Genomic DNA, 15,995 nt, shown 5'->3' with positions numbered 1-15,995 from the left:
ATGTTATGGTCCTGAAGTTTTCATACTCGGATTAAAAGTTATTGTTTTGTTAACCGGAGTGTTCCTTGACTCACACACCATATAAATATGAAAATTCTACAGTAATGAACGCAGCTCTGCTCCTACCGCCTCGTGAAACGCTCGCATTGCAGACATTACACTTCACTGTTGGACTTGTTTCACTTTCCAATGTAAAGTATTTCCACACATGCTGACATAAAACAAAGGATCGGGCTTAGGATCGGCCTTAGTAAAGCCGATACCGATCAGTTAAAAAATGCCTTGATCGGCCCGATTCCGATCTTTGAAATCGGATTGAAACATCCCTAGTTGGAATAGATGAACAGTGTCATGTTAGGCAACATCACACACATACACATACATGCTTGGTAATTATCATTAAATTACTATAAAAAAAATCTACAAAATATTGTAATTCATCATTAAGTATTTACATTTTAAAATAGACACAAACACTTGTTAAGGGTTTAACAAAAAACACTTGATTGATGTGTAAGCCTATTAACCAAACTCTCTTCTGTTGTAGTACCTTGCCTCTCTGCTGCTGCATAAAAAGTTTGCAGCAGAATTTGTGGCTCATGGTGGAGTACAAAAGCTTTTGGAAATTCCTCGGCCCTCCATGGCCGCTACAGGAGTTTCCCTGTGTCTTTATTATTTAGCCTACAACCAAGATGCCATGGAGAGGGTAAGTAGTAAATGACTGATGAAATTTAGAAACCATTGGGGTGTATGTACAATAGCAATACCAAATTAATAAATTAAAGAGTTTGTGCTTTATTTATGTGTAGTATTTATTTATCAAAATCCTATGCCTAAATTCAGGCATATAAGACCAGTCAATATGAAGTATGTTCAGCCCCATAATTTATCTTTTCTAGGTCTGTATGCTACCCCACTCACTGTTGGCAGAGGTGGTGAGTTACACTCTGTGGCTGCTGGAATGTTCTCATGCCTCTGGCTGCTGCCACGCTACTATGTTTTTCTCCATTTGCTTCTCATTCCGAGCTGTGCTTTCACTCTTCGACAACCAGGATGGCCTAAGACGCCTTGTTAACCTGGTATGTAGTTATATACACAGTCATTTTACTTTTTTATTTTTTACTTTTAAACCTGCGCATGCACAAACACTACCTTTGGGGACAGTTTTTCCACAGAACCCTTCAGAACCTAATGGTTGATTTTTGGAGACATGTTCAGTACAGGGTGCAAATTGTTATTTGTAGTATATTTATTTGTGGTTACAGATTGTCTTTACCATTATATAGATGTATTAATAAATGATTTATTTTTACGTTACTCTGGGCATTAGCTTCGGCTTTTAGACAAACTTCAGTCTTTCTTAACAGGTTTTTTGCAAATACTTGATTTTCTGAGGTGTCTTGGCAGCTTTTACCTCCTCTGTGTCCCATCTTTTTGCCATTGCTGAGTGTAAAACAAAAATATATTTTACAACAGATTTCTGTAAAAACAAAAGATGACACAGCAAAAAAACATGCTTGCACACCAGCGCTGACATCTTGTACTCGTGAGTTTGATTTTCAGCTCTGCTGTATAAGAACAACTTTCAGTCACATTGTTCCATGCCAAAGATCACAGAATTTGACAGTCATAAACTCTTTTTGAATTTTGAATCAGCAAGGTCACTCACCAGGATGCCCAAGATTAAGCAGTTAAAAAAAGAATGACTGAGGTACAATTTAGGAAACGGTACTCAGTTCTAAAGCTGGTTTTGATATAATTTCCGTGCTAAGAATATGGACAAGTCTTCATTGTTAAATAAATAATATTACCAAGTACTTAAACAGTTACATATTGCATTAAATTTTTTAAGACATAACGTAACCACTTTTCTACTGAAGAACATTTGCAAAAGAAAATATTGTTACATTTAGCCATTTCCCATGTATTTATTTATTGCTGCATTTTTGTAGTTGACTGAACTTTAAACAACTTTTTGTTGGACACGGCAGTGTACAGGTTTTCAGTAGTAAATAGTAAGTCTTATGGGAATTTACATAGGTGATCACTGTTGTCTATGCTTGTAGATAATTTGTTAGCTTACTGTTGGTAAAGTAAGATTCTCTATGACAATGGATATAAAATTATTAAACTAAAATGATTTGAACTGAATATGCAGAGTTGGTAGTAATTTATTTTTTATGGTTTATGTATTCAGATAAGCACTCTGGAGATTCTAAATCCAGAGGATCAGGGGGCATTGCTGAGTGATGATGAGATCTTCTCCAGCAGGCAGACAGCCAAACACACATGCATGGCCCTGCGGCGTTATTTTGAGGCCCACCTTGCTATTAAAGTGGAGCAAGTAAAACAGAGTCTGCAGCGCACTGAGGGAGGCGCTCCCATCCACCCACAGCCTTACTACAAGGTACGTACAGGACCATTTACAGTACAGTGCAAAAGTCTTAGGCTTTTGAAATTAGAGGATTATCAGAAAGTTTTAGAGTGAAATATGCTTCGAAGTGTGTGACAGCCAGGTTTAAGTATAACAAAAACGGTCCTAAAGCAGGATAATGACCCAACACAGACATCCAAAAATACACAACGATAGTTAAGAAGGAAAACAAATTGACTATTTTGAAATGACCAGCAATGAGTCATGATTATAATTTTCCAAACTGAAAATCTTTGGAGAGTGGAAATCTACTTTTGGTAAATGAGACCAGTAAATATCCAAGAGCTTGCGAGAAATGAAGTGGTGAAAAAGACAGGTGCACGAAGTTTACAGATAGCTACAAAAATGTTTTGAGGCTGTCAATGTTGCCAAAAAAGTTGGAATGGGGGCAGTTTAGAGAAAAAAAAAAAAAAAAAAAACTAAATAATTAAGTAATTTCAACAGGTGGTGGTAATCGTGATTTGGTACAAAAGCAGTATCCAAAAAAGGCTGAGTCTTTGATAAGCGAAAATGGTCAGAGGATCTCCCATTTGTCAAAAAATGTGTGAGAAAATTATCATGTTCAAAAGCAATGTTGCTCAAAGAAAGATTTGAAGGGATTTGCATATGATACATGACGAAGGCATGACTGCAGAAAAAGAAGGTACAGGTACTAGACTGGCCTTCCTGCAGTCCTGACCTGTCAACGATAGAAATTGTGTGGAGTTTGCAGAAAGAATGGGACAAAATAACACCTGAAACACTTCATCGCTTGGTATCCTTGGTGCCAAAATGTGTTTAAGTTTTGTGACAAGGTATAGCAACATTACAAAATGGTAAATGCTTTACTGTCCCAATTTTATTTGGAATGTGTTGCAGGCCTGAAATATTAGAATAAATAAATATTAACAAATGGAAAGTTGACTAGACAAAACATTAAATATTTATAAGGTCTGCAATAAACTACAAGTTAAAATAAATTTAAGAAACTGCTGTTTTTAAATTTGCATTTTTCATACTTTTCCAACTTTTTCGGTTTTGTGTTTGTATTTGGACTTGCTATTAAAATATTTTAATTACACAAAGTTGATACATTTTAACTTATTTTTAAAGATATTGTCTCTTTTATATACTAAACAATCATGCACATTGTAAATAAAAAATAAATGAATGAACCCTAACCCTAGACCCTAACCTTTTGTGTGTGCGTTTCAGCCGTGCTCCTACACTCGCGATCAGGTGGTTGAAATGGTGGAGTTCCTTATTGAGTATGCCCCGGTACGCCTGTACTGGGAGCCTGCTGAGGTTTTCCACAAACTGTCTTGTGTACAGCTTCTGTTGCAACTCATTTCCATTGCCTGTGATTGGAGAACATACTATGGCAGGTAAGAGGACTGATTTGAGGACTGAATTGTTAAGTCATGGCAGTCAAGTGGAAATTGTATTATATTAGATTATAGATAAAGCCAAATATGTGGTAAAGTGGCAATTAAACCAAACCTACCTAGCTTAGTGAGGTGTTAAGAAGCAACCAAAGCTGCAAATGTCCAAAAAAAAAATTTTCATGTACTTTTATGTCTCTGAAAATGTTCAAGGTACATGACAAAACAACAGCTTGGACAGCTTTTTGTTCCATAGTAAAAGATTTTTGCGATAAGCGCAAGTGAAGTGACATTTGCTTAAAAAAGACTTGGTGACAGTAGTGTGTGTTCATTTAATCATACCCTCGACTCTCATTTTCATTAACCACTTTATCGTTGTGAGGGGAATGGCATGTCCAGCGTTACCAGGAAATTCCGGGCTCAAGGCAGAAATACCCAGGGCAGGGCACCAGTCTGTTGCAGGACTTTAGCCATCAAATCTTAGCAATTGTGGGCCAGCATAAAAGACTGCTGTGCCACCTGAGTGTCCCTCTCTATTTTATAAATGAAGAATACTAGAATTGCATCATGATCATTGTTTCAATAACTGCACTGTTTCTTGTTAAGGCACATGTGTAATCCTAAAATGTTATTGCATTTCAACACTCTAATAAATTTTTGTCTCCAGGAGTGACACTGTGCGGTATGCACTGGATATCCTCAGCATTCTGACTGTTATCCCAAAAACTCAGCTTTTGTTGGCTGAAAATGTGGCAGTACTGGATGAGGGCGGGTCTACCATCTCCACAGTGGGTGAGCAGTTGTTGTTGATTGCTGAGATTATGTAATTTAGAGTGCTACAGATAGATGAGAAATCTGAATACAGACTTTACTGAAGAGACAATTTTGAGATTATGTTCTACTTTCTGTTTGTTGCTGATTCTATTTGTGCAGGTATGAGCATTGTGCTGATGGTAGCTGAGGGTGAGATGTTTGTTAATGATGCAGAGATCCAGAAGTCAGCACTGCAGGTGGTGATCAACTGTGTCTGCGCTCCTGACAAGCGTGTCTCTAGCATTGGGAAATTTATTTCTGGAACACCTCGTCGCCGCCTGCCCCAGAGTCACCGCTCCAGTGAAAGTGTCCTGGCCAAAATGTGGAATGTTGTCCAGTCAAACAATGGCATCAAAGTCCTTCTCTCCCTGCTTACAATTAAAATGCCCATCACCGATGCTGACCAAATCCGTGCTTTAGCTTGTAAAGCACTTGTGGGGTTGGCACGAAGTGCCACTGTGCGACAGATCATAAGCAAGTTGCCGCTCTTCAGCAGCGGACAGATCCAACAACTAATGAAAGAACCTGTGCTTCAGGACAAGCGCAGCGAGCATGTGCGCTTTTGCAAGTATGCCGCTGAGCTGATAGAGCAAATATCCGGAAAGCCCTTGTTAATTGGCACGGATGTTTCACTAGCACGACTGCAGCGGGCAAATGTTGTAGCTCAATCACGTATTACATTCCCAGAGAAGGAGTTGCTGCTTCTCATTCGGAATCATCTGCTGTCAAAAGGTCTCACTGATACTGCTGCGGCATTAACGAAAGAGGCAGAATTACCTATGAGCATTCATTTGCATTCACACACACATTCTAGCGTAGCACCATTTTCACCCTCTGTGTCCACGCCTCCCTCGCCGGCTCCCATTCCACGGACTCCTAGACTTGCCAATGGGGTGGCATCGCGATTTGGTAGCCATGCCCCTCATGTGCCAACCCCTCCTCTTCACCCACAGCCCCGCCCTTCTACCTCACAACCCCAACCACTGGCCACTACCACATCTCATAATAGCAATGGCTCTTCTCTGATTGGTCGAATCGTGTTCTCTAGGGAGCGGCCCTCCCCCTGTACCATGGGAGCAAAAAAGCCAAGAGTTCTGAGGCAAAAATCGGACCATGGGGCATTTAGCCAGAGTCCAGCCATGAAGAAACAGTTGGACCGTCATCTTCCTTCACCTCCGGCTCTTGATAGGTTTGCTAACACCCTTACTCATTAGTCAATAACCCTAGACTAGATCTTCTTATAACTTGAAAGCTTTAATGCAATATTTTATGACTATTATTCAGACATGTTAAATTTTACCTGTATGAAAAAAGAAATTTAGTTTTATTAGTTTAATTTTGCTTGTGAATGAGTATTTATGAACAAATTCTGAAGTAGCAGTTTTCATTACCTAATGCATATAGATAGTTTGGGCATCAACAGCTATAGCTAATTAGCCTAATATAGTTAATTAGCTTAATATAACCCCAAATCAGAGGCCCCTAATCTCTACATTAGGGGCCTATGGGGCTTGGAACCACCAGATGTTGCGTTGGTGCTGTGTGTGTGCCCTTTTTTATTACATACAGTGCCTTGCAAAAGTATTCAGCCCCCTTGAACTTTTCAACCTTTTGCCACATTTCAGGCTTCAAACATAACGATATGAAATTGTAATTTTTTGTGAAAAATCAACAACAAGTGGGACACAATCGTGAAGTGGAACGAAATTTATTGGATATTTTAAACTTTTTTTAGAAATAAAAAACTAAAAAGTGGGGCGTGCAATATTATTCAGCCCCTTTACTTTCAGTGCAGCAAACTCACTCCAGAAGTTCAGTGAGGATCTCTGAATGATCCAATGTTGACCTAAATGACTGATGGTGATAAATAGAATCCACCTGTGTGTAATCAAGTCTCCGTATAAATGCACCTGCTCTGTGATAGACTCAGAGTTCTGTTTAAAGCGCAGAGAGCATAATGAAGACCAAGGAACACACCAGGCAGGTCCGAGATACTGTTGTGGAGAAGTTTAAAGCCGGATTTGGATACAAAAAGATTTCCCAAGCTTTAAACATCTCAAGGAGCACTGTGCAAGCGATCATATTGAAATGGAAGGAGTATCAGACCACTGCAAATCTACCAAGACCTGGCCGTCCCTCTAAACTTTCAGCTCAAACAAGGAGAAGACTGATCAGAGATGCAGCCAAGAGGCCCATGATCACTCTGAATGAACTGCAGAGATCTACAGCTGAGGTGGGAGAATCTGTCCATAGGACACAATCAGTCGTACACTGCACAAATCTGGCCTTCATGGAAGAGTGGCAAGAAGAAAGCCAGTTCTCAAAGATATCTATAAAAAGTCACCTGGGAGACACACCAAACATGTGGAAGAAGGTGCTCTGGTCAGATGAAACCAAAATCGAACTTTTTGGCCACAATGCAAAACGTTATGTTTGGCGTAAAAGCAACACAGCTCATCACCCTGAACACACCATCCCCACTGTCAAACATGGTGGTGGCAGCATCATGGTTTGGGCCTGCTTTTCTTCAGCAGGGACAGGGAAGATGGTTAAAATTGATGGGAAGATGGATGGAGCCAAATACAGGACCATTCTGGAAGAAAACCTGTTGCAGTCTGCAAAAGACCTGAGACTGGGACGGAGATTTATCTTCCAACAAGACAATGATCCAAAACATAAAGCAAAATCTACAATGGAATGGTTCACAAATAAACGTATCCAGGTGTTAGAATGGCCAAGTCAAAGTCCAGACCTGAATCCCATCGAGAATCTGTGGAAAGAGCTGAAAACTGCTGTTCACAAACGCTCTCCATCCAACCTCACTGAGCTCGAGCTGTTTTGCAAGGAAGAATGGGCAAAAATTTCTGTCTCTCGATGTGCAAAACTGATAGAGACATACCCCAAGCGACTTGCAGCTGTAATCGCAGCAAAAGGTGGCGCTACAAAGTATTAACGCAAGGGGGCTGAATAATATTGCACGCCCCACTTTTCAGTTTTTTATTTCTAAAAAAAGTTTAAAATATCCAATAAATTTCGTTCCACTTCACGATTGTGTCCCACTTGTTGTTGATTCTTCACAAAAAATTACAATTTCATATCGTTATGTTTGAAGCCTGAAATGTGGCAAAAGGTTGAAAAGTTCAAGGGGGCTGAATACTTTTGCAAGGCACTGTATGACAACAGTATTGCTGTCCATTACTTACATCTTCCTGTACCTGTTACGTAAAGGCCAGTACTCCTATTAGTATATGGCTGTTCTGTATAAAGTGCTCTGCTTGTGCACTGCTCCTTGCCTCCTTGACCTTGACCCTCATGTCTGGTTATTGTCTGTGTTTTTCAAATGTTCACTTGAGTTTCCACTGGGTATTTAAATTTCTTTCCATTCAACACCTGTGAAAGATTGACTGGCTTCTTAAAAACGCCCCTAGTTGTAAGACAAGACACAAGTAAATTATTTGCATTTGTTTTTATGACAGTAAATAGCCAAAATGTCAGAATTGTGACCTGCCTTTGTTTTGTTTGTGATCCATAAATAGTTTTCTTTTTGCAGTATTATTACAGAGTACCTGAGGGAGCAGCATGCCCGCTGTAAGAACCCGGTTACCACATGCCCCCCCTTCAGTCTTTTTACACCCCACCAGTGCCCAGAGCCAAAGCAGAGGCGCCAGGCACCTACAAACTTTACTGCACGACACATGCACAGAGTTGTGTATCCGAAATATGGGGGAGTGGATGGAGGCTGCTTTGACAGGCATCTTATTTTCAGCAGGTACAGCAGAAGTTTTCTTTTTTGCAAGGAAAATCTAGGTTTTCTTTAGTGTGTAAATTTTAATTGTGTAATATTTTGAATGAAGCTTGAGCATAAAGTTACTGTTTTAATAATAAAATACTATTTTAATGATTGTGTTTCTTGTTAAGGTTCAGGCCTATCACGCTGTTTAAGGAAGCAGAGGAGGATGAGAGTGGCTTCATGTGCTGTGCATTCTCAGCACGGGAGCGTTTCCTCATGCTGGGCACATGCACAGGGCAGCTAAAACTCTACAATGTGTTCAGTGGGCAGGAAGAAGCTAGCTACAGCTGCCACAGCTCTGCTATCACACACCTTGAGCCATCCAGGGTAAGTTTGACCACTACTTCTCCTAATGAATGAGCTACACATTAACCAGATCAAATGTAAAGAGGACAGTAAGCATGCCAGTTTAAACAGTTTAATCTTATGGGTATTAAAGCAGTACCCTGACTTTATAACCCGCCCCTAATAAAAACATTTACAGCTTAGATTGTTGCATCAGGAAGGGCTTCCACTGTGATGACAATATACTTTGATGGTTGTGTTGTGTTGGTGATGTGACGGTGATGTAAGTGCAATTGTAAATCACTGTCAATGTGCGGTTAGGAGGCAGAACTGAGAAGTGTTTCAAATGTGTAACAAAATCCCCTACATCTAATCTATCACACATAAATATAAATATATATATATATATATATATATATACAGTGTATCACAAAAGTGAGTACACCCCTCACATTTCTGCAGATATTTAAGTATATCTTTTCATGGGACAACACTGACAAAATGACACTTTGACACAATGAAAAGTAGTCTGTGTGCAGCTTATATAACAGTGTAAATGTATTCTTCCCTCAAAATAACTCAATATACAGCCATTAATGTCTAAACCACCGGCAACAAAAGTGAGTACACCCCTAAGAGACTACACCCCTAAATGTCCAAATTGAGCACTGCTTGTCATTTTCCCTCCAAAATGTCATGTGATTTGTTAGTGTTACTAGGTCTCAGGTGTGCATATGGAGCAGGTGTGTTCAATTTAGTAGTACAGCTCTCACACTCTCTCGTACTGGTCACTGAAAGTTCCAACATGGCACCTCATGGCAAAGAACTCTCTGAGGATCTTAAAAGACGAATTGTTGCGCTACATGAAGATGGCCAAGGCTACAAGAAGATTGCCAACACCCTGAAACTGAGCTGCAGCACAGTGGCCAAGATCATCCATCGTTTTAAAAGAGCAGGGTCCACTCAGAACAGACCTCGCGTTGGTCGTCCAAAGAAGCTGAGTGCACGTGCTCAGCGTCACATCCAACTGCTGTCTTTGAAAGATAGGCGCAGGAGTGCTGTCAGCATTGCTGCAGAGATTGAAAAGGTGGGGGGTCAGCCTGTCAGTGCTCAGACCATACGCCGCACACTACATCAAATTGGTCTGCATGGCTGTCACCCCAGAAGGAAGCCTCTTCTGAAGTCTCTACACAAGAAAGCCCGCAAACAGTTTGCTGAAGACATGTCAACAAAGGACATGGATTACTGAAACCATGTCCTATGGTCTGATGAGACCAAGATTAATTTGTTTGGTTCAGACGGTCTCAAGCATGTGTGGCGGCAATCAGGTGAGGAGTACAAAGATAAGTGTGTCATGCCTACAGTCAAGCATGGTGGTGGGAATGCCATGGTCTGGGGCTGCATGAGTGCAGCAGGTGTTGGGGAGTTACATTTCATTGAGGGACACATGAACTCCAATATGTACTGTGAAATACTGAAGCAGAGCATGATCCCCTCCCTCTGGAAACTGGGTCGCAGGGCAGTGTTCCAGCATGATAATGACCCCAAACACACCTCTAAGACGACCACTGCTTTATTGAAGAGGCTGAGGGTAAAGGTGATGTACTGGCCAAGCATGTCTCCAGACCTAAACCCAATAGAACATCTTTGGGGCATCCTCAAGCGGAAGGTGGAGGAGCGCAAAGTCTCGAATATCCGCCAGCTCTGTGATGTCGTCATGGAGGAGTGGAAAAGCATTCCAGTGGCAACCTGTGAAGCTCTGGTAAACTCCATGCCCAGGAGAGTTAAGGCAGTTCTGGGAAATAATGGTGGCCACACAAAATATTGACACTTCAGGAACTTTCACTAAGGGGTGTACTCACTTTTGTTGCCGGTGGTTTAGACATTAATGGCTGTATATTGAGTTATTTTGAGGGAAGAATAAATTTACACTGTTATATAAGCTGCACACAGACTACTTTTCATTGTGTCAAAGTGTCATTTTGTCAGTGTTGTCCCATGAAAAGATATACTTAAATATCTGCAGAAATGTGAGGGGTGTACTCACTTTTGTGATACACTGTATATATATATATATATATATATATATATACTGTATATATACATATATATATATATATATATAAATATATACTGTATATATATATATATATTAGGGCTGTCGTTAATCGCGTTAATTAACGCGATTAACGCATTAAAATTTTAATCGCGATTAAAAAAATTTATCAAGATTACAATTTTTAATCTAACTATTTTTATTTGGCTGTTTGTGCCACATACATGTGTGTCTCTGTGGTAATTAACTGTATTTCAGATGAATTAGGATGTAAAGCACATGAACTGTCCGATGATAAACTACTTTTATCGGTTTTCACTTTTTTTACGTGTTGATGAAAAGATGAATGAAACCACGCAAGCTTTGTAACGAGTATTTCCATTGGCTGCTAGAGCTGTCCATCAAAACTGCGTAGCTCCGCCTCCTCCCCCTCCGGTAAAAAGTTAAACTCTGTGTGATGTTTCATCTCTACAGTTTATTACAGGTTATTCTATCACATGGTTATAAACATGATTTATATTTGTGATGTTTGTAGTTTTCTAAAAACACATTCGTATCTGATATTTATATGGACTAACAAGCCCGGAGTGGCTAATCGGGAGATTCGGGAGGATTCCCGATGGGCCGGCTCATGTCAGTCTCAAGTTTGGGCCGGTTGGGAAAATAATTTTGACACTCATCTGTCACTTATCTAATCTTATTCTTGCATTCATTCTCATTCATCTGACAGCGCAGCCCCTACATCGCAGTAGATTAGATGGGTTCTACCATCTGAGGGAATCCCCCCCCTCCCAAATGTTTAAGTTGGTTTGGCCCATGAGGCGTCTTTTCTGGAGCGCCGGTAAAAGTAAAAATAGCAACAGAATAGCGCAAGTCGGTGGTGATGGAGGGCAGGAAGAGGCCAGGTGGAGCCGAAAAGACCAGGTTAAAAAAAAAAGAAAGGCAATGGAAGAAGATGCTGCCAAATGTGTAAAATTAACAGACATGTTTTCCAGAGGACAGACCCCATGCAGCCGGTATTGCGCAACATTGCCAAGTTTATTTTGTAGAACCCAATACACAGCATTAATCACAAATATCCAGTTTCAAGCTGAAAACAATAAACATGATTTGAAGTGTGATATATTAAATAGCCTAACTCATTAATGGAATGTTTTTGTTCCGACGCTACTGTACTGATGATCCATGACTACTGAAGGGACAGGTGGAGGATATTCTAACAGATTTATTTAAACTAAGATAGTTATTTGTAATGTAAAATATAACGTAGAGAATATACATGATATATGTTAAATTGTTCAGACATTCATAAAGATGTCAGCACGATAGCCTATTTTATTTTAACAAATGAAGACAAATAACCTAAATCACTATCAATTTTACACCATCATAATATAGGCTAAATTGTTAAAAACAAAAAAAACTTTAAGCATGTTATGTTATTCAGCAAAATAGACTAACCCTTAATGAAATGTTTTTTTTTAACCTCAGAGCAGCAGATAAGCCATGTCTCATGTCTATAGACAATGACACCGTTATTAATAAAGTGCACTGCTTAGGAGGCTTTTGATGCTGTAGGTAGCCTACTAAATAGTGAAGCTACTTAAGAGTTTAGTGTAAACCTAACAATAGAGCACCTCTCTGTTGAAAGGACAAATGCAATTTTAATTTTTATTTCAACTTATTGCTCATGTACAAATGTAAATACTTTTTCATCTTTATCAAATTTTTTACCTTTTAAACTTCATCTGATTTAAATTTGAATTAAACATGTTTAAGTGAAGTGTTTTCTGTTAACTTACCAACATACACCTGAACTTATACCCAATAAAAAGTCATTGTAAGAGCTAGCTGCTGTTTCATTTATTCAAAATTTTTCCTCCGCGGAAACAGTGGGCCAGGTTTGGGCATGAAACTCCCGGGCTGAAAAAGGGGCCCACTCCTGCCCTGTGGACTAAGCGTTTACGTGGACTGTTTTAATTAACACTTTTTTTATATAGCTACAGTCAATTACTTATAGATAATGTCTGGTAACTTGACTGTTTCAGGTATTTATAGGTGTTTAAATGGTAATTTAGAACAGTATTTCCCAGTATTCTTTTTGCACAAACACAGTATTAAAGGGATTTCTTAATAGATCTATGAAATAATCATATCTGTGTTTTGATGCTTTATTGATGCCTTATATTAGATCAAAACATTATGGTTGGTGCACCTGTTTTCAGTGTCAGGGTCATGAACAGGAAAAGATCCTCACTTTTGTCAGATAATGTGTTTTCTACAATGAATTTAGATTTAATAATTTTATCATATTTTATGAATGTTTTATTGGTAAACACGTTCTTGCAATAACTGTGCATAACTGTTCAAATTTTGCTTAATTATTAGTTTGCGATTAATTGAGATGAATACATATATATTAGGGCTGTCACACGATTAAAAATTGTAATCGAGATTAATTTTGTTCTTTAATCGCGATTAATCTCGATTAAAATTTTTAATCGTGTGACAGCCTTAATATATACAGGGGTTGGACAATGAAACTGAAACACCTGTCATTTTAGTGTGGGAGGTTTCATGGCTAAATTGGACCAGTCTGGTGGCCAATCTTCATTAATTGCACATTGCACCAGTAAGAGCAGAGTGTGAAGGTTCAATTAGCAGGGTAAGAGCACAGTTTTGCTCAAAATATTGCAATGCACACAACATTATGGGTGACATACCAGAGTTCAAAAGAGGACAAATTGTTGGTGCACGTCTTGCTGGCGCATCTGTGACCAAGACAGCAAGTCTTTGTGATGTATCAAGAGCCACGGTATCCAGGGTAATGTCAGCATACCACCAAGAAGGACAAACCACATCCAACAGGATTAACTGTGGACGCAAGAGGAAGCTGTCTGAAAGGGATGTTCGGGTGCTAACCCGGATTGTATCCAAAAAACATAAAACCACGGCTGCCCAAATCACGGCAGAATTAAATGTGCACCTCAACTCTCCTGTTTCCACCAGAACTGTCCGTCGGGAGCTCCACAGGGTCAATATACACGGCCGGGCTGCTATAGCCAAACCTTTGGTCACTCGTGCCAATGCCAAACGTCGGTTTCAATGGTGCAAGGAGCGCAAATCTTGGGCTGTGGACAATGTGAAACATGTATTGTTCTCTGATGAGTCCACCTTTACTGTTTTCCCCACATCCGGGAGAGAAGCCCCAAAGAAGCGTACCACCCAGACTGTTGCATGCCCAGAGTAAAGCATGGGGGTGGATCAGTGATAGTTTGGGCTGCCATATCATGGCATTCCCTTGGCCCAATACTTGTGCTAGATGGGCGTGTCACTGCCAAGGACTACCGAACCATTCTGGAGGACCATGTGCATCCAATGGTTCAAACATTGTATCCTGAAGGCGGTGCCGTGTATCAGGATGACAATGCACCAATACACACAGCAAGACTGGTGAAAGATTGGTTTGATGAACATGAAAGTGAAGTTGAACATCTCCCATGGCCTGCACAGTCACCAGATCTAAATATTATTGAGCATCACGTAGTGACCTGGCCACTATCCTGCAAGAAGAATGGCTTAAAATCCCTCTGACCACTGTGCAGGACTTGTATATGTCATTTCCAAGACGATTTGACGCTGTATTGGCCGCAAAAGGAGGCCCTACACCATACTAATAAATTATTGTGGTCTAAAACCAGGTGTTTCAGTTTCATTGTCCAACCCCTGTATATATATTAGCCCTAACACATATATATATATATATATATATATATGTATTAGGGCTGTCGAAGTTAACGTGATAATAACGTATTAACGCGTTCTCAATTTAACGCGATTAAAAAAAATAGTGGCATTAACGCAAATTCTATACAGGAAAAATTTACCTATACAGGCAGTGAGTGCCATGTAGAATTACATCACGAAGACCCGCATTGTTATGTTTTGTACTTAACCACGAAATACAAATGACACTAGTTATGTGGAGAACGAGTTGTCTTTATTGCTTAATTCACAACTTGGAGCATCACACTTAAACATAACACGCCGTTACTCGCTGGTCACCTGATACACATATCAGCTCAGTGACGTACAGTGGTAACGTGATACGCAGATCACGTAAATGATATATATCACGCGCATGATAATAATAAGCTTTTTTCTCTCTTAATTTTCCCTGACAAGTGAAAAACCAAAATATAGCAACCTTGAGGAAGAATTTCAAAGATATTCCTTTGCAATACTTTATCATTTCAAGAATATGATACAGACTGACCAACACTATTAAGCCAAATCAGCATTGAATTTTAATAGCCTTCTACAATGCTGGTGCTTCTTAAAACTGAATATTTTCTTTTAAACAGAAGTGTTATTTAATTGCTATTAAATTGTTTTCCAACAAAATCTGCCCAAATTGGCGGATAACCGCCCAATCTGGCAACACTGGAACGCATTATTATTATCGCGTTAACTTCGACAGCCCTAATAAAAACGTATTCTGATATCCAGTTAGCAGCGTAGGGTTTATATAGCAGCAGGTAGAATAAGGTGAGAATAAGGTGCAAAAACAATGCAATATTGTGCAAAGATGCAAGTAATATAGTCACTAGTATGAGTTGTCAGAACCCAGGGAACAAGACTGTGTTGATTGTGAATGAGTTTTTGTGTATGTTAGTGTATGATCAGCCATAACATTAAAACCACCTCCTTTTTAAAAAAAACAAATGCGATTAATCGCGATTAACTATATGAAATTCTGAGATCAATCGTGATTTAAATTTTTAATCGTTTGACAGCCCTAATATACTGTATATATACAGTGTATCACAAAAGTGAGTACACCCCTCACATTTCTGCAGATATTTAAGTATATCTTTTCATGGGACAACACTGACAAAATGACACTTTGACACAATGAAAAGTAGTCTGTGTGCAGCTTATATAACAGTGTAAATTTATTCTTCCCTCAAAATAACTCAATATACAGCCATTAATGTCTAAACCACTGGCAACAAAAGTGAGTACACCCCTAAGAGACTACACCCCTAAATGTCCAAATTGAGCACTGCTTGTCATTTTTCCTCCAAAATGTCATGTGACTCGTTAGTGTTACTAGGTCTCAGGTGTGCATAGGGAGCAGGTGTGTTCAATTTAGTAGTACAGCTCTCACACTCTTTCATACTGGTCACTGAAAGTTCCAACATGGCACCTCATGGCAAAGAACTCTCTGAGGATCTTAAAAGACGAATTGTTGCG

At 39.5% G+C, this 15,995-nt stretch overlaps 1 protein-coding gene across 2 annotated transcripts in view; it reads left to right on the top strand.

Moving 5' to 3' along the window:
* LOC134318331 (DDB1- and CUL4-associated factor 1) overlaps positions 1–15,995 on the top strand; it is a 44,237-nt gene that overhangs the window by 10,073 nt on the left and 18,169 nt on the right. For both annotated transcript variants that reach the window (XM_062999193.1, XM_062999192.1), the window contains exons 9-16: positions 548–706; positions 900–1,079; positions 2,198–2,407; positions 3,629–3,798; positions 4,463–4,587; positions 4,729–5,797; positions 8,159–8,377; positions 8,527–8,725. In XM_062999193.1, coding sequence (XP_062855263.1) covers positions 548–706; positions 900–1,079; positions 2,198–2,407; positions 3,629–3,798; positions 4,463–4,587; positions 4,729–5,797; positions 8,159–8,377; positions 8,527–8,725 — 2,331 coding nt within the window. The remainder of the gene's footprint in view (positions 1–547; positions 707–899; positions 1,080–2,197; positions 2,408–3,628; positions 3,799–4,462; positions 4,588–4,728; positions 5,798–8,158; positions 8,378–8,526; positions 8,726–15,995) is intronic.

Source organism: Trichomycterus rosablanca, chromosome 7, assembly GCF_030014385.1.
Source record: "Trichomycterus rosablanca isolate fTriRos1 chromosome 7, fTriRos1.hap1, whole genome shotgun sequence".
Taxonomy (NCBI): domain Eukaryota; kingdom Metazoa; phylum Chordata; class Actinopteri; order Siluriformes; family Trichomycteridae; genus Trichomycterus; species Trichomycterus rosablanca.
Note: the sequence above shows the minus strand (reverse complement) of the source record. Positions and strands in the feature narration are given on the sequence as shown.